The sequence below is a fragment of the Leuciscus leuciscus genome (genome assembly GCF_965113295.1).
Source record: "Leuciscus leuciscus genome assembly, chromosome: 7".
NCBI lineage: Eukaryota > Metazoa > Chordata > Actinopteri > Cypriniformes > Leuciscidae > Leuciscus > Leuciscus leuciscus.
In genome coordinates, this window is record NC_138731.1 from 17,559,810 (window position 1) to 17,578,393 (window position 18,584).

Consider the following 18,584-nt stretch of genomic DNA (forward strand, 5'->3'; position numbering starts at 1 on the left):
AATTGCAGTTTTTAGCCTGATTTCTCAATGTACTCACATATGCCTTGATCGTTTCGCCAGGTTTTTGATGTCTGGTGTTGAAATTGTGCCTCTCCATTATCACGTTTGTTTCAGGGTTGCATATTTCTTTGAACTTCCTTTTAATGTCTCCAGGAATGATATCCCACTTCTGACACCATGTTGTTTGATCAATAAAGTATAAGAATGAATGCTTGATTCTTCTTTATTAACGTCCACAATAACAGAGTCATTCAGTTCCCGCTGCACATACATTCACGTTTGTTTTCACTCGCCCATCTCGCGAGATTTACTCCTGGTACGGTAACACTTTAGGGTCAAAACAGTCCAATAGTACCACTATCTACACATACCAAAACGGCATTTCGACATATTTATGTGTAGGCTATTTGACCGTTTAGGTGCGTATCTGAAGCCCACAGTGTTCTTCACAGTTATGCATACTTGAGGTCTCTTTCGTGCCTTAATGCGCTTTTAATAACACTGTTTAATATCAAGCACGTCCCGCAGTTTAGCAAGAGTAGGCTGTATTTTACATCACTCAATTATTCGGCTGATTTGGATGTTAAGTTTGGCTAAGGGAGGAGCGAAAGCACACCGATGTGAAGGTAGGAAAGTGCGCTGGATGGAATGCGGCAGTTGCACAATAATCGTTTTATCTCGATTATCTTGTTTTCATAATCGTTGTAAGGCGAAATCGAAATACGATTAATCGCACAGCCCTAGGAGCAGTTGAGTGTAAACCCATCTATCGTTAAGTGGTATTTTTCCTTCTTAACTGACAGAACTCGGTGTGTAAAATCTGAGTTCTGTCTATTATATGTCTATGCAGCAACATGTAGTCCACAACAATTTTTTTCTTTCGGGGACAATAAAGTATACTATTACTTCTAATTTCAAGTGACCAACTTGTACATGAGTGAAATCTGCGTGGGGGTATTTTCGACCTCACGCAAAACCAGTCTATCAGTGCGTAACACACATTCTGTAGGTTTAGATCTACCTGATTTTTAAAAAAATTTTATAAAGATGAAAATTTATTTATAAAAGTCTATGCTGTACTACAGAGTACAGAGTAGTCTACAAACTGTGATGCTGAGTTATTATTAATAATTATTAATGTAAAATAGAGTAATTTACTGATAAATTTAAATGCTGGTTTTATTGTGTAACTATTAACACAAGCTACTCTATGCTCAAACTATGACAACTAATGCAAACATTTACATGTAGGACTATATTAATGGTTTGTAGTGCTGCCTTTGGGCTTAGTCTGCATGTTTTCCATTCCCATTGTGAGTGTCTGCTGTTGGATCACTGGTCAGATTGTTTTGTGCTGGTCCAGGGTCTCTAGGGTTCATGGTTCTGGGAACAGCCTCCTCTACTTGGCTGAGTATGTCATTCAGGACTGCTGAAGAGGCTCTGTCTGAGGGCGATGGGGGCTGGGAGACCGCAGAAGATCCTAGACTGCTACTGATGACTGAACGGGCTGCCTGTAGATGCCTTCTCTGGCTCTGGCGAACTAAAAGAAAATGAGCAAAGTTTGCATTTTTAAAGTGGGTTTCAACTAGTGGGCCGCAACCAGAGATTGGCTCTTATGTCTGTTCTGATAAGGTGGTGAGACAGAACACATCTAGTTTACATTTATAATTTATATTCGGCTGAAATATTGTAAGGATATGTAACAGAAATTAGTATTAACCTATATTTATGCTAATATATATTTTACTATATTATATTAGTACTATTATAGGGTTAAATATAACAGGCATGATGATTTGGCACAAATTCATCTGTCACTTGGTAAAAGCAGCCAAATTAGACTGATGCCAAAGGTTGTGTAACATTCCCTTATCCTCAAACCATAAACAAAGGTTAAAGAAAATATGAAAATATGACTAAATTAAATGTGGGTTCACTTGTAACGAAAGCACGGTTTCAACACCATTTATTTTTTTTTATTTTTTTTTCCCAATTAATTAGAACACTTTCATGTTCCTTTCTGATAATTTATGTAGCTTTTTTGTTGTTTATGGAGGCTGACAGTCATGGTCACAACCCACTTTTACTGGCAAATTAAAAACTAACCATGGTAAATTGCAAGGATAATTAATTGAATATTTAACACAGGCCACATGGCACGAATGTGATACACACGCATACTGATGACGTCAAATTCACAGGACACAAAAAAGTCAAGCTTAACAAATACTGGTCAGGTGGCAATTTATGCATGAAAAAGATCTGCATGAGGCTTTTCAAATCTTCTTAAGACATTCATGGAGTGCACTACACTTAGCAGTATTAATGGCAAAAAACTGAGATGCTGTGTAGAAATAGCCTGAGTTCATTTTTGAATATGCCTTTGTTCTCATCTCAACGTTTGCGGTCTGTAACCTCAGAAATTGGCCATGACTTCCAGCTTTTATGCCACATTTATATCTCAGCAATAACAAAAAAGGACAATGTTCCAGTGTATACACATCCTCATGTCACTCAACTACAAGCTGAAGTACTTTACAGTTATAATGTTTCAAATCCAGATTACAGACTTAAACTCAAGAGCAACACTAAACATATATTTTCAGCTGGAATGGTTCTACTTGCAATGCCAATGTTTTCACATTTTGTAATTAATTTAATCATGTTATATTTAAACATTTTAATAATTTTATAAATTCATTTTAAATGTGTAACCTCCACAATTATTATATATATATAAATATGTATATATATATATGTATACATGTGTGTGTGTGTATAATAAGTCCTCGTAATAAGCTTGAAACATACAGTATAGCATGACTTGAATTTTGGTTCATTCTGTTCCTTAAATCCTTTTAATGCTTTCTTTAAATGGCATGAGGGGAAGAAGATAATGACATTGAGGACTAATTTGGCTTGGCCTGTAATAGTTTGGTATTTTACTGATTATCTGCCTGATTGAATAACCCACCTCTTTCTCTGACATTTATCTTCTGGACCTCAGGAATGAGGAATCTGTGGACGAGTTCTGCCACAATCTCTTCTGACTGCTGACTGCTCTTCCTGCACGTATACACAGACCAAGAAAGACACAACACAGGCCGATTAAAGCTGATTCATTTGGTTTGTGACAAAGAAAATGCTCTAAAACAATCAATGCTGGCAGTCTCACTGAAGGAAACACAACAATGATCTCTGTAACTTGGTTATTCAATGTTTATTAGTTTATTTATATGACTGCAAATACACAGTGTCTGATTCTAGTGATTTCCCACAGCTGTGCTGTCACATCTGACATCCATAATTTATTATTTATTGAGGGAAGGAATATGTGGACATAGATATTTTTCATACATTACATATTTCTTAGGCTGTAACTGTGTTTCTCTGCATTTTGCCTTGAAGTATAAGAAAGTTTTTGAACAGGCTGAACACAATGGGTGGAAGTCACCCGCTGAGTCTGACAAATCTAAGCATGGCGTTGTATATTTTATTTTCAGGACCTTCTGAAAGCAGAAGTGAGTCATTTGTACACCTTACATGCATTATTTTCTCTCAAGGTCTCTATTGCATAGCTTCCGCCATAACTAAACACTTAAAGAGAGTATGAATGAAGAGATTGTGGTTAAAGTAATAGTAAAATAAAACAAAATGTTTGCGTCTATTCTCAACTGATTCATCCTTGGCAGCTCAACAGTGGTCTTGAGTCTAATAAAACCTCTGATGTATTCAAGCGTCAGTGACAAACATGTCTTGAATGTCAGAATCTTTTCAATATACTGAAATCTAAAGGTGCATTTATTCCTTTTCTTTAGTGCAGTGAAGTGTTCTGTTTTGACAGTTTGAAAGATTTTTACCGTGCTGAAAAGAACAGCATGATTATAAGAGTTTGTGGTTCATTGTCATCAATAAGCAATTTGGTTGTGAAATTTTCAAACTGGTTTAATTGGATGTCATAGCATTCGAGACTAGAAACGTACGTCTCCTCCATGGCATAGGTGATGTTGTCCAGCTCCTCAGCCTTACGGTGTATCTCCTCTCTGGCCTGGGCATCAGCTGTCTGGTTAGTGGAGCCCAGGATGACATCCTCCAGGTACATGTTTACTGTGTCCTGGTGCACCTTGACCACCTGATACCAAAAGATATACAGATAGACAAGAGATCTCTGATAGAAAAAGAAGACTGGAAAGCTGCCAGTTGCCAGTTGCAGTACAAGATGAAAATGTGCACAGTATGACTTGGACACACATAAAAAAATATATGAAATATGTGAAATATGATTACATTGTGACAATATTGGAGAAAAAAAATACACATATATACACAAACACACACACTACCTTTCAAAAATTTGAGGTCGACCAGAGTCTCTCATCAAGGCTCCATTAATTTGATCAAAGATAACATGTAAGCAGTTTCTCAGTTCATGCTAGAAACATGCTAGCAACATCTTAAAAAATGCAATGCTAAAACATGTTAGCAGTTTGCTAATTCATGCTAGAATCTAAATCGATATATTTCTATCTATCTATCTAAGAATCATTATTACTTTTCTTTAATTTGGCTAGCTGTAGTTTTCATGTTGAAATAGAATATTATGTGACTATTGTGCTTTGTGACATTTTGAAAAGCCGTGCATGAACCGCGCAGTGTCATCTCTCATCACACGAGCAGGAGTGTCGACAATTAAAGTCCATTTCTGATTTTATAGTTGTTTAAACGTGCATGTTAAAGTGTTTTAATTAGTTATATATTTTTTAAAAATCCTTATTTTAGATATCTTTTTCTGACTGAAGATTGAAGGTTTTGCCTTCTTGACGAACTATTTTATTCCTGTGATGCAAAGCAGAATTTTCAGCACCATTACTCCAATCTTGTCACATGATCCTTCTTCAGAAATCGTTCTGATATGTTGATTTGTTGCTCAAGAAACATTTCCTATTATTATCAATGTTGAAAACAGTTGTGTTGCTTAATTTTTCTTTTGGTGCCAACGATGATACAGTTCTCGTACTGCGTAAGTATCTTACGCTAGGGGAAAATCCCTTTTCCGCGAGATATTGAAGCCAAAAAATTATCCTTAATTTTGTATTAATGTAAAACGCGTTGCGGCAGCATACAGACATAGGCAAGACGGCTCGTGTGCCTATTGGCTGTTCTGCGGCAACTGCAGCAGCCTATCGAGCGAGGCCTAGCGTGACGTCAGACCCAATGAGGGTGCTTCGCGCCCACTGCGTCACGTCACGTCCCGCCGAAACGGGCGTGGCTTAGGTCTATAAATATAGCTCGCAGGCAGCTGATATCTGATTTTTCACCTCTTCAGCGAAGCACACGCATCGTTGGATCCGGAGAGAAGCCGCGCCGTCTGAGGAAGCACTTGCAGCGGAAAGAGTCGTCATTGAAGTCGCTGGCCGCGCCGCCTTCAATCGCCTTCCTGCTGCGCTATCCGGCGCCTATATCCTTTACACTCTCTGTTGTGTGTGTGTTTGCCGCTGCGACACACACTGTCTAAAAGAGCTTGCGTCTTTTTAAAGATGCCTTCCTGCGGCTCGTGCAGAGCCACACTCAGCGACGGGGACCGCCACGTTGTCTGCGTTTCCTGCCTGGGTGAGGATCATGCAGCTCTCGCGCTTGCTGACGGCGGCTGCCATCACTGCGAGCTACTGCCTATGGCGACTCTGAGGACTCGCCTGGCTTATTTCACTGAGACTGCACCTCCGCCCGCTGTAGTGCCGCGCCGTAAAAAGCGCCGTGCTCAGCGGGTCCCGGAACCTTCCCCCACCCGACAGGGCTCGCCGGTTCGCCCGCCAGCTTCACCGGCTTCGTCAGTGTCTCTTCCTGACGGACAGCGGCCGCCGTCTGCCGCCGCTTCCGTCGATGACGCTGATGAAAAAGCCGCATAGGGGGAAGATGATTCCTGCTCTCTCCTGGCATCGGGCAGTGAGGATTGGGCGAGCTCTGTGGATCTCGCGACCTCTGTCCGCGCATCGTCAGGCAAAAGAGCTAGCATCGAGTCAGAGCTGATGCGCATACTCGCACAGGCTGCGGCGAGCCTCGGCCTCGAGTGGTCTACGCCTGAACAGCCTGCTCACAACCGGCTGGATGGATATTTTCTTCCCAGGGAGTGCGCTTCGCCTGCGTCCAGACCAGCGCCCTTTCTTCCTGAGTTACACGAAGAAGTCGCTAAGTCTTGGAACGCCCCCTTTTCAGCTAGAATGCGCTCTTCTGTTTCGCTAGCATTCTCCGCTGTTGACGATGCTAAAAACAGAGGTTACCATTCGCTGCCGCCGGTCGAAGAAGCGATAGCAGCCCACCTTTGCCCGCCCTCCGCTGGACGGCGCGCTAAGCTGGCTCTGCCTTCAAAAGCTTGCCGCATGACGTCAACCCTGCTCGGTCGCGCTTTCTCCGCCGCTGGGCAGGTTGCGTCAGCGCTGCATACTATGGCCAAACTGCAAATTTTCCAGGCCGATCTCCTCCGAAAACTGGTCGAGAAAGGACCAGATGCAATTTGTGTGCCAGACTTGAGAAGTGCTACGGACCTCGCTCTCCGCGCTACTAAGTCTGCTGCACAGGCCATAGGACGGAGCATGGCCTCTCTCACTGTGACTGAGAGACACCTATGGCTAACGCTCTCTGAGATGTCTGAGTCTGAGCGCGAAGCGCTCCTCGCCGCTCCGCTTTCTCCCGCTGGCCTCTTCGGAACTTCCGTCAAAGATTTCGCGGAAAGATTCGCCGAGGTACAGAAAGCGTCACAGGCTATGAAGCACTTCCTGCCGAAGCGCTCCAGTTCTGCAGCAGGCCGAGCGAAACCGTCTGCTCAGAGCTCACAGCCTCAGCCTCCGCCCACCGCCGCCACTTCGCAGCGCCGACAGGCCCGAAGCGCGAGACCGCGCTCTCGCTCATCTGGCCGCCGCCCCGCCCCGCGTGGGCCCAGGATTGCGGTAAAGCCCGAGGCCCCAAAGTCGTCCTAGCACGCCTAGGGAAACGACGGTGTCCAAGTCCCGCTGCGGCCGGACTTCCACCAAAACTCATCGCTCGTTCAGTTCCAAGAAATGTGACTGTTCCAGTGTATTTTGCAGTCAACAAGCCGGTTCCACTGCCCGCTTGCCTGCACACAAATGCCGTTTTTACGGCTACCCAGATAAATCCCATAAAGAGTGTATTTTCTGGTGTCCCGGCCACGGCCGATGGTGTTATGAGTGTAGACAAAATGCCCACTGCCCAGTGCCCATTCCTACACACAAGCACAGCCCGTCACACAGGGCTCGCGCACATAAAATCGACCCAGTTCGATTGCGCATTAAACGTAGCAGATGTGCCAACTGCCCAGTGCCCACAATCACTACGTCCTGCATGTCTCGAGGTTTCTGTAAAAACTAAACCAACATGCATTCGCTCTGCTCCGGCGGACAATGCTCTCGGTGTGGTAAATGTGCCCGCTATCCCGCGCCCACATCCACACATAGACATGACAAGTCCTACGGGACTCGCCCAGCCCTCCCCCTCTCGGTTAACCACCGCAGCCAAGGAGCCGAGTGCGGGCAATCTGCCCGCTGTTATCAGCGCGCCCTCTGCCTCGAATGTCATAAGCTCGACGCTTGTGTTACAGCACACCGAAGCCCCTCTGTCGCTGAGCGACCAGAGCGCGCTTCGCATTCAACCCCTAGCCATTCATGCAGATGCATGGGCGAGGCTACCCGTCGCTATGCGACGCGCGTCGAGACCACGGTAAAAACAGAAGTAGCACACCTACTTCGAGCCGAAATTTTGAAACTATTGAGCAAAGGGGCCATAGAGCCGTTATCTCTAGCTCAGAGCGAAGGAGGGCTATACAGCAGATACTTCCTGGTACCGAAAAAAGACAGGGGTCTCAGACCCATACTAGATCTAAGGCAACTGAACAGAGTGCTTGCAAAGCGACAGTTCAGAATGCTCACGACCAGAAAAATCCTCGCGCAGATTCGCCGAGGAGATTGGTTTGTGTCAATAGATCTGAAAGACGCGTATTTTCAAGATAGCGTCACGTCACAGGCGATATTTGAGATTCGCCTTCGAGGGCCAGGCATTTCAGTACACAGTCCTACCGTTCGGCTTGTCCCTAGCATGGACGCAGCGCTCGCACCCCTCAGGCTACAGGGCATGCGAGTATTGAACTACTTGGACGATTGGCTGATTCTAGATCAATCTCACTCGATGCTCATAGAGCACAGGACCATTTTATTCGATCACCTCGAGAATCTGGGTCTCAGAGTCAATTGGGCGAAGAGTTCTCTGTCCCCCAGACAGATAATATCTTTTCTGGGCACAGAACTGAACTCGCTGTCCATGATAGCGCGACTGTCACCACAGCGCGTGCTAGACATTCAGCGCGCAGCGAGCTCTTTCCGCTGCGGCGCATCTGTCCCGCTCAAGAAATTTCAGAGGATGCTAGGTCTCATGGCCTCAGCATCATCAGTTCTTCAGCTGGGCTTGCTTCGCATGCGCCCGCTACAGTTCTGGCTGAAAGCGCGAGTGCCGCGCCGAGCGTGGGCTTCCGGTCTGCTTCGTCTCAAGGTCAATCAGAAATGCATCGCAGCTCTGAAACCTTGGAAAGCAAAAGACTGGTACCAATCAGGTGTAAGCCTGGGGACTTCCTCGAGTGTGAAGGTGGTGTCTACGGACGCATCCACCTCGGGATGGGGAGCGCTGCTCGAGGGCAGACCGTTCTTCGGCCAATGGTCGGAACGGGAGAAGCTTCTGCACATAAACTGCCTCGAAATGCTGGCAGTAGACAACGCGCTGACGCGTTTTTGTCCCCAAATACGAGGACACCACGTCCTGGTCCGTTCGGACAACATGTCAGTGGTGTCCTACATAAATCGCCAGGGCGGCCTCAGGTCCCGAAACCTGCACAGGATGACAGAACGCGCTGAGAGCAGCGCATGTGCCAGGGCTCCTAAACGTAGGACCGGACAGACTGTCCAGGAACAATGTTCCGACAGGCGAGTGGTCTCTACACCCACAGACAGTCCAGCTGCTGTGGAAGAAATTCGGCAGAGCGGAAGTAGACCTGTTCGCGTCTCAAGAAAACGCTCACTGTCTGGAATTTTTCTCCAAGAGCAGGGACGCGCTGGCTCATGTATGGCCCCCGCCGCCTGCTCTATGCCTTTCCTCCCGTCTCTCTCCTGCCTCAAGTGATAGAGCGGATCAGGGAAGAAGGATGCTCAGTGCTTCTCGTAGCGCCGTTCTGGAAAAACCAACCCTGGTTCCCAGCTCTGATGCAGCTAGCGAGCACTGCCCCATGGCCAGTGCCAGTGAGGAGGGACCTCCTCTCTCAGGCCAAGGGCTCGATTTGGCATCCGCGCCCAGAGCTGTGGTCCCTTCATGTTTGGACCATCAACGGGTACCCGCTGACCTCCCAAGCGGAGTGTTATACACGATCACGCAGGCTAGAGCTCCGTCTACGCGACGTCTCTATTCCTCAAAATGGTCAGTGTTCTCCAGCTGGTGCACAGCTCGTGGCGTGTCGCCCCCAGACTGTGGGGTGACGGAGGTTCTCTCCTTCCTACAAGAGCTGTTGGACAAGGGCAGGTCCCCTTCCACGCTCAAAGTTTATGTGGCGGCCATAGCAGCGTTCTCAAAAACAACGCTTGGTCAGTCAATAGGAAGGAACGATTTCGTCATCCGCTTCCTTAGAGGAGCTGAGAGACTGAATCCTCCTCAGTCCCCGTATGGGACCTTTCTGTGGTACTGGAGGCCATGAAAGGTGACCCATTCGAGCCTTTACAGACGATTGATCTTAAACACCTGTCTTTCAAGACAGTATTTCTTCTGGCTCTCGCTTCGGTGAAGCGCATAGGAGACTTACACACGCTCTCAGTAAGCGCGACGTGCATGGAGTTTGGGCCTAATGACTCAAGAGTTATACTCAAACCTAAGCACGGTTATGTTCCAAAATTCCTCAACACACCGTTTAGGGCGCAGGTCATTTCCCTGTCTCTGACGAGGAAGGAGACGCGAGCTTCCTTTGTCCAGTCAGGGCATTAAAGGGATAGTTCACTTTGAAATACATTTTTTGTATGTTTTAGCTTACCTCAAGGGCATCCAAGATGTAGGTGTCTTTTTTTCCGCAGTAGTTTAAATTTTGATATTTTTAGGTCAAACCGTTCTTGTCTGTCAGTCATATAATGCAGGTCGATGGTCACTGTCTCAAAGAGCATGCACAGAGTCCAAATTAAAACAATTCCCCGTCGTCCAAATTAAACAATTCCCCATCGTAAGTACACATTGATGGCCTAAGACACGAAACGAGCGGTTTGTGTGAGAAAACGAACAGTATTTATATCGTTTTTACGTCTTATACATGTCCAAGTGATCTGATCTGACGTGTACGCAGACTGGTGCATAGATATATACACACTAGATGTCGCCTTGTCTATGGCAGTTCATTGGAACGAATGTCTTTAAGGCGACATCTATTGTATATATCTATGCACCAGTCTGCGTACACGTCAGATCAGATCACTTGGACATGGCTGTGTATAAGACGTAAAAACGATATAAATACTGTTCGTTTTGTCACACAAAACGCTCGTTTCGTGTCTTAGGCCATCAATGTGTACTTACGATGGGGAATTGTTTAATTTGGACGATGGGGAATTGTTTTAATTTGGACTCTGTGCATGCTCTTTGAGACAGTGACCATCGACCTGCATTATATGACTGACAGACAAGAACGGTTTGACCTAAATATATCAAAATTGAAACTACTGCGGAAAAAAAGACACCTACATCTTGGATGCCCTTGAGGTAAGCTAAAACATACCAAAAATGTATTTCAAAGTGAACTATCCCTTTAAGAGCTTATGTGTCTCGCTCATCTGTCTTCAGACAGACGGAGCAGCTCTTCGTTTCGTTCAGCGGACGTTCCAAGGGACTAGCCGCGTCGAAACAGAGCCTATCCAGATGGATAGTTGACGCCATTGCGCTGGCGTACACTTCCAAGGGTATGCAGTGCCCGTTGGGTGTCAGAGCGCACTCCACGAGAAGCATGGCTTCGTCGTGGGCCTGGTCAAGTGGGATTGCCTTGCAAGATATATGTATGGCGGCAGGCTGGGCCTCCCCGTCTACATTTATAAGGTTTTATAACCTAGAGGTTCCCGCCTTACAGGCCAGGCTGTTGTCGGTCTAAATATACCAGTACTGTCTGTTCTGATGCTATCGGTTCAGAATTCTGTGTCTGCTGAGCACTTGTTGATGAGCACTGCTCGCTGATCGACCGCAAAATGCTTATGGGCAAATAAATAAGACCCACAATTTTCCATCAGCTCAGGTCGTACTCCGCCCTGTCTGTATGATGTAATTTGCGTCTAAGGGACGCTGCTATATGTGGAAGAGCGCGGCTCCGCCCCTCCCTCTTCCCGGACTCCCTTTGAGTTCCCCTGGTGATTATGCACTATATGAACCCCGGGCTTTCGCCCTTGGGTCTTTGGTGTCAGATCCCAGCACGCACGGCGTTTTACATTGGGTCCCCTAGCGTAAGATACTTACGCAGTACGAGAGACCTCTCGTAAGAGAACGTACTAGGTTACTAACGTAACCTCGGTTCTCTCTAGAAGAGGGAACGAGTACTGCGTATCTTGCCGTGCATGCACACGCTCTGGTTGGCTTCGGCGATGAAAAACCAGATATCAGCTGCCTGCGAGCTGTATTTATAGGCCTAAGCCACGCCCGTTTCGGCGGGACGTGACGCAGTGGGCGCGAAGCACCCTCATTGGGTCTGACGTCACGCTAGGCCTCGCTCGATAGGCTGCTGCAGTTGCCGCAGAACAGCCAATAGGCACACGAGCCGTCTTGCCTATGTCTGTATGCTGCCGCAACGCGTTTTACATTAATACAACATTAAGGATAATTTTTTGGCTTCAAAATCTCGCGGAAAAGGGATTTTCCCCTAGCGTAAGATACTTACGCAGTACTCGTTCCCTCTTCTAGAGAGAACCGAGGTTACGTTAGTAACCGAGTACGTTTCTCTTTAAGGTATATTTGACGAACAGAAAGTTCAAAAGAACAGCATTTACTTGAAACAGAAGATTTTGTAACATTACAAAACAAATTTACTGTCACTTTTGATCAATTTAATGTGTCCTTGCTGCATTAAAATATTAATTTCTTTCAAAAACCCAAACCCATACTTTTGAACGGTAGTGTAAGTTCAAGGGATTTTGTCGGGTAGAAATAAGAGCACATTTATTGTCCACTGACACTGATGTTTTAGTGACCTGTTTAAATATCTCATCCTCCTCTCTGCGTCTCCTTTCCTCTATCTCCCGCCTTCCACTCTCCTCAGCCTCACGAATACGCCGGTCTCTCTCAGCCAATAGCGTAAAGGCGTGGATTCGCCTTTCCTCCTGCAGCCGGACCAACTCTTTAGACAAAAAGTCCAGCATGTCCACGATCACTCCCCCAGACAGGCCAGCAACACAGGACTCAATCTGAGACACCTGAGAGAAAGACAGAATCTAATCAGTTTCATAATTGAGTTACTATAGCTTACTATAGTCAATTCTTGCATCATTGTTTTGTTCACAAGAATTGTTTCTTTTAGACTGTGAAACATATTTTTGTTAATATTTTTTTTTTGTCCTGAGATTACACTGTTTAAAAAAAAATGTTTTGTATTTAAAATAGACTTAAATGTAAGCACCATTCCCTACATTTACATTAAAATGTATGCTATGCTGCACTTTTTCACGAGTTATCAATCAATTTATTCTCAAATATTCTCCACAAATGGTTAAGATCAGACTGTAATGATCAGAGACTTTGTTAAAAATAGCTTACAGTAGTTTTAATAATTTTCACTGATGGGGTGGAGGGAGAAATTTTGAGCTCTGAAAATTAAATACAAATATATGAATATTGTTTTCATAGCAGGAAAATCTGAAACTTCATTACATGACCCATGAGAAGCCATGAAAGCCTGAAAAGATCAGTGGTATATGTTCAAGCAGAGGTGATGTTGTGAATGTCTTAAAATCCATATTGTGATTGTACTAGTTTTATCTCAAAGTTCTCATGGTACAGTAGGTGCTTATTATCATATTTGAATCATTTATATCTCCGGTCTTACTCTGTCAGACTGGATGTCTCTCTGTCTCTGCAAGGCGAGTGTGACCTGTTTTTCCGCCTCCTTCTTGTCCTGTTCCTCCTTCTGCAGTGCGTGCGTGGTACGCAGTTCTTGGATCAGTTCCAATCGTTTCTCCTTCGCCTCGAACATCTGACACGCAACAGACGTCATTATCCATTCACATCAACAACTACCGGTACACAAGACATCCGTTAAAAAACACGCTCCCCCTACTGAGCCTTACCTGATTCTGGGTAGATCTTCCTCTGAACACCTTCTGCAGAAAGATGATAGCCAGTTCCTTTTCCTCATCTCCCTGTTATAGATATTGATGTCTCAGAATGATAAATGAGACATACAAACAGAATGACATAATAAATTATACAAAGACCCAGTTCAAAAGTTTGGGTCCGGTAAGATTTTTTAATGATTTTGAAAGAAGTCTCTTATGCTCACCAATGCTGCATTTATTATTTATTTACAATATTATGAAATATTATTACATTTTAAATTAGTTGATTTATATGTAATATATTAAAATGTAATGTAAGCCTGTGATGGTAAATCTTCAGCATCATTACTCCAGTCTTCAGTGTCACATGATCCTTCATAAATCGTTCTCATATGCTGATTTGCTGCTCAAGAAACTTTTAAAAAGAATAACATTTGTTTAAAATATAAATCTTTTTTTAACATTAGAAATGTCTTTACTGTCACTTATGATCAATTTGACAACATGTGTCGTTGCTGAAAAAAAGTACTGATTTCCTTTAAAAAAATATCATATACCAGTTTTGAACGGTATAGTATCTTCAGGTCACTTTGGTTCTATTAAGACCTTTGACCACATTGTGAAAAAAAACTTACACTTTAGAACACTTTTTTTTAAGAGTACTTATTACAGAAACAATATACTTTAAAAGAATTTCTGAAACTGAATGTAATGTTTTGCGGAACTTGCATGTTAATTGCAATTACATGATGATGTATTATAGTTCAAATTTATATTAAATGCAATTAGTTGAACTTCAGAGTGCTTTTGACACTTAAGTAGGACTTAAGTACATCTTTATATGTAATTTCATAATTCTATTGTCTTTGAAATATAGTAAAAAACAATAATAATAAAAAAACGGTTAAAGTGTATTGTCGAATGTGCTGACAAGCATTTATGGTAAACTAAAATGCTTTATGCTTAATGCTTTAATCATCAATTTAGTAATTTTTATTTAACCTTGTATGTCATGTATTTAAATATATTTGTAATAACACATTAATGTATATTAATTTAAACTGTTTAATCTTAAAATATGTCAGTGCCATTGTTTTGTTTCAAAATGCACACCAGTAATGTTTTTTAGAACCTGTTTATAAAAGCTGTCCAAATAACTGTCTATAAATCTATAAATCTGTCTATAAATAACTGTCCAAACTGAACTAAGGCATAATCCTGATTTAATCTTAGCCATGTCTGTGAAACCAGGCCGGTTGCATAAACTTCTAAGACTAATCTTACAAGTCAGTCATCAATCTTTTTTCTTTAAGACTGCTCATGACTTTTTTAAGTCAGGTCCATAAAATCTTAGATTGGTCTAATTTGATACCCAAAAGTAAGACAGATTACCCCTAACTAACTTCTAGTTGGTCATACTACAGTCTTAACATAATGGCTGTGTTAAAAATGTAAATGCAATATCAAATAACACACTACAGTTAAAATTCTAATCAAGTACTTTAGTATGTGCTTTAGAATGTTAGTCAACAAATCTAAATAACTGTACTTCCTTAAAGCACAACAAAAGATTATTAAAACATCATAAAATACACTAGAGTAAAACTTTTAATTTGACATTATCATGAAAACCATGAAATTGTTTTTAGGAACACTTAAGTATGATTATTTCTTTGAAAATGTGAGTTTAGAGAATCACATAGATGTGCTTATACCTAAAGCTATCCAAACCGCCCGTATTCAGACACGTTTTGACTTGCAAACTGCACGTCAGAAGGAAGACCTGAATTGTCTAGAGCATGAACGTGGGCTGTACCTCAGAGGGCTCATCCACCGCAGGGGTTAGGGGTCGTGGGGCAGGTTTTTCCGTCTTAAAGAGGAACCGCAGAGGCTTCTTTTCCACCCTGCAGACCTTTTTCTCTTTCAGAGCCTAGTGGGAAAGGAGAGCTCAGGGTGATATCTGCCACTTCATTTTCTCTTCCCACAGTGAAAGTAAGTGTGAAAAGCACCCAGCAGCTCATTACCTGATGAGTCTTCATGAGCTCTAGATCTCTGCGTTCTGAGCGTGTGATGAAGCCTTTAGTCACTTTAGGTCTTGGCACTTTAATTTGAGGCTCGATGACAGATGGAGAAAGACCTGCCTCCAGTTCTAACAGACCTAAGAAACACAGATATGATACTGCAGGTCTTTATCCCTTATTTTAAACGAGATGAAATAATTTTTCAGAAAAAAAGTCTCTTCTAAGTCTCTTAACATTTTGATCTGGAGTGATTTTTTTATTTTATTTTTACCCTTTTTTCATCCACCAGGTGAACACTGTTAGCCTATAAATCATTGTAATTGCTTAGAAAAGTCATAGCACGTATTTCCTCAATAAGACACAAGTTTTCATTTGGAAGAAGAACATTTTTAATTTAAAAAAGAAAAAGAAAGAAAGAAAGAAAGAAAGAAAGAAAGAAAGAAAGAAAGAAAGAAAGAAAGAAAGAAAGAAAGAAAGAAAGAAAGAAAGAAAGAAAGAAAGAAAGAAAGAAAGAAAGAAAGAAAGAAAGGAATTGATTTGAAAGAAGTTTTTTTTAATTAAATTAAATTTTAAAAGAAAAAGAAATTATATTTAACAAAGAATGATATGAAAATAAAAATATATCCGTGTATATGTGAAGAAATTGATAAAAAATAATTAACAAGAAACGTTAGTGTGTCCTGAAGAGTCAGAAGGAAATCAACCTAGCTGATGTGCAAGCAGAAGCAGACCTTGATACGTGCTGAGAAAGGGACTCTTCACCACATAGCGGTTGGAATTTCGCTCTGGGATCCGGCCAATCCGAGACAGAGGAGCGTATGTCTGAGACCCATAATCTGAATAATCCTTTATGATATCACGTCTCTCCAGCTTTCCCTCCACATTCTTGCGCTTTGCCAGAAGCTTCCGCATTGCTGTGAGAAACAGAAAGACGTTAGTTCAAATTATGTCAGTTTTTAAATGCTTATTTTTTATAAATGAGGGTAATCTGATTTAAACATATAATCTGATTTAAACCCCAAAATGTCCTGACAGCTCTCAATACATGCTATGCTTTATTTAGTTTTAAATAAGTGATTTTGGGAATGATGACTTTTTATCAGAATAAAAGTCTAGTGCTAGTACAGTTTTCCCCATTCAATATGACTATACAACAACAACAATAATAATTTTGTTATTTTGTTAATAATATGTTATTATTAATATTATTATTCATAGAATATTTTATTATTTAAATTATAACAATAAAAAAAAAAAAAAGAGGTGCCAATCCAAGTGTGAAAATTACTCTTCATGCTCCCTCTACCATTCTTTCAGTTTGAGCCTGATGAAACTTGACATTGTCATCCTGGAATATGGCCATGATGTGTCTTCCTACATGGTTGTTTAAGAAAAGCTACACACTCCATCAATTAGGGTTAGAAGACCTGTTGCCAAACATTTAACATGCTAGAAACATAATAATCACTGCAATAATGATCCAGTCATAAACTCTTCAGCATTTGCCAATTTAAATCCATACAGCGATTTTTTTTTTTTTTTTGTCCGGGCTGTGTATATTACTAATGCAATAATACTATTGCACATTCATAACAATAATAATTAGCATTTTATTTAACAGAACAACAGTCAAATTACAATAAAAATATCTATTTTGCCTTCTTTGTTTTGAAACGTTAAACTACAGAGCTTATATTTGGGCGGAAAACTGCTGGGAGACCTTAAAGCTTATCTTTTGTTGACAACATATTTATAAATTCTCGTTGCAAATTTGGGACGAGCTGCTTTCGTATAAATGAACAAAATGCCACACTCATTCTAAAACACACAGCGCGTCAGACCATATATTTACATTATAAAATACATGCATTAAATATTAGAAAAATTCCATCCCTGTAATATATATAGTGTATGGTCTCAAAGCAAACACACATGGTCTAAAAGCAACAAAAACTGACGTAAAAAATGGGGCCTTTTTAAGTACTTCATTATGATGATTATTTATCTAACTGTGGCCTTACATATGATGTAGTCTTTGCGTATCTTCTTAATCCGTGCATCCTTCTCTTGCTGGAGCTGGGAAAAGCTCACTTCCAGTCGCTCCATCTTGACCTCCTCCTGCTTCTCCTCCCTCTGACGCAAGAGCTGCACCAGAAGGGTCTGTCGTGCCTCCTGCAGCCTAATAAAACACAAGTAAAACAAAAGTCAGCATGTACGTGTTTGTGCATCGCAGAAGTACAGATAGTATTTCTTTATACTGTTGTTAAATTAATTAGTTTATCCCCCAAAAATGCATATGGTACTCTTCTGCGTAATACAAGAGGAGATATTTTGAAAGATGTTTCAGGGATATTGGTCCATACAACAAAAGTCAATATGGACCTTATATGGATGGATCTTGCTTTTATGAAACTTATATGGTACTTAAGTACAAACTTACAAGTTACAAACCCAGTCCCAATCCACTGTTATTATATGGAAGAGAGTGGCCAGGATATTCTTCGAAAGATTCACATTTACTTTGTGAGTAAACATTTTTTTGGCAAACTGTTACTTCAGGTAGTGCTCACTTTTCAATCTCCTCTTCTCTGAAGGCCCACTCTTTTCTCTCCATCTCTTCCATCATCCTTCTTCTTTTGTCAAGCTGAGAGAGGTCGTCCAGCGGGGGCAGAGTTGCCTCCCATGCTCTCTTCATTCTCGCCCTCTCAATCATCTCCACTTCCGCTAGCCCTGCAGGCAGCCCACAGCCTGGAAAACAACCAGGGATAAGGCCATTCACACCAAGAACATTAACTACTGTATAAATGTAACTAATATTTTCTTCCCTATTGTGACATACAGTGGGGAGAACAAGTATTTGATACACGATTTTCAGATTTTTCCTACTAACAAAGCATGTAGAGCTCTGTAATTTTTAGGTACAATCTAAAACAAAAATACTTATGTCATGCAATAAAATGCTAATAATGCTAATGACTTAAAAATCATACAATGTGATTTTCTGGATTTTTGTTTTAGATTCCGTCACTCACAGTTGAGTGAGTACCTTCTGTGTAGACTTCTACATGCTTTGTAAGTGGGAAAACCTGCAAAATCGGCAGTGTATCAAATACTTGTTCTCCCCAATGTATATCCAAGTGAAACGGCTTCTCGAACAAGAACTTTCTTTATCGGGAATTGATTGGATCATGGTTGAGGTTTACTATTGCTGTGATGTCATGTG

The 18,584-nt window shown here is 42.1% G+C and overlaps 1 protein-coding gene across 2 annotated transcripts in view; it reads right to left on the reverse strand.

Annotated features, from left to right (window-relative positions):
* Positions 1–207: 207 nt before the first annotated feature.
* Positions 208–18,584, reverse strand: part of LOC309503115 (cilia- and flagella-associated protein 91-like) — a 41,201-nt gene continuing 22,824 nt past the window's right edge. For both annotated transcript variants that reach the window (XM_082175808.1, XM_082175807.1), the window contains exons 7-17: positions 17,932–18,109; positions 17,383–17,540; positions 16,093–16,275; positions 15,365–15,498; positions 15,157–15,270; positions 13,353–13,424; positions 13,112–13,258; positions 12,261–12,482; positions 3,984–4,132; positions 2,975–3,066; positions 208–1,540 (exon numbers count right to left, since the gene is read on the reverse strand). In XM_082175808.1, coding sequence (XP_082031934.1) covers positions 1,287–1,540; positions 2,975–3,066; positions 3,984–4,132; positions 12,261–12,482; positions 13,112–13,258; positions 13,353–13,424; positions 15,157–15,270; positions 15,365–15,498; positions 16,093–16,275; positions 17,383–17,540; positions 17,932–18,109 — 1,703 coding nt within the window. In that variant the 3' untranslated portion in view covers positions 208–1,286. The remainder of the gene's footprint in view (positions 1,541–2,974; positions 3,067–3,983; positions 4,133–12,260; positions 12,483–13,111; positions 13,259–13,352; positions 13,425–15,156; positions 15,271–15,364; positions 15,499–16,092; positions 16,276–17,382; positions 17,541–17,931; positions 18,110–18,584) is intronic.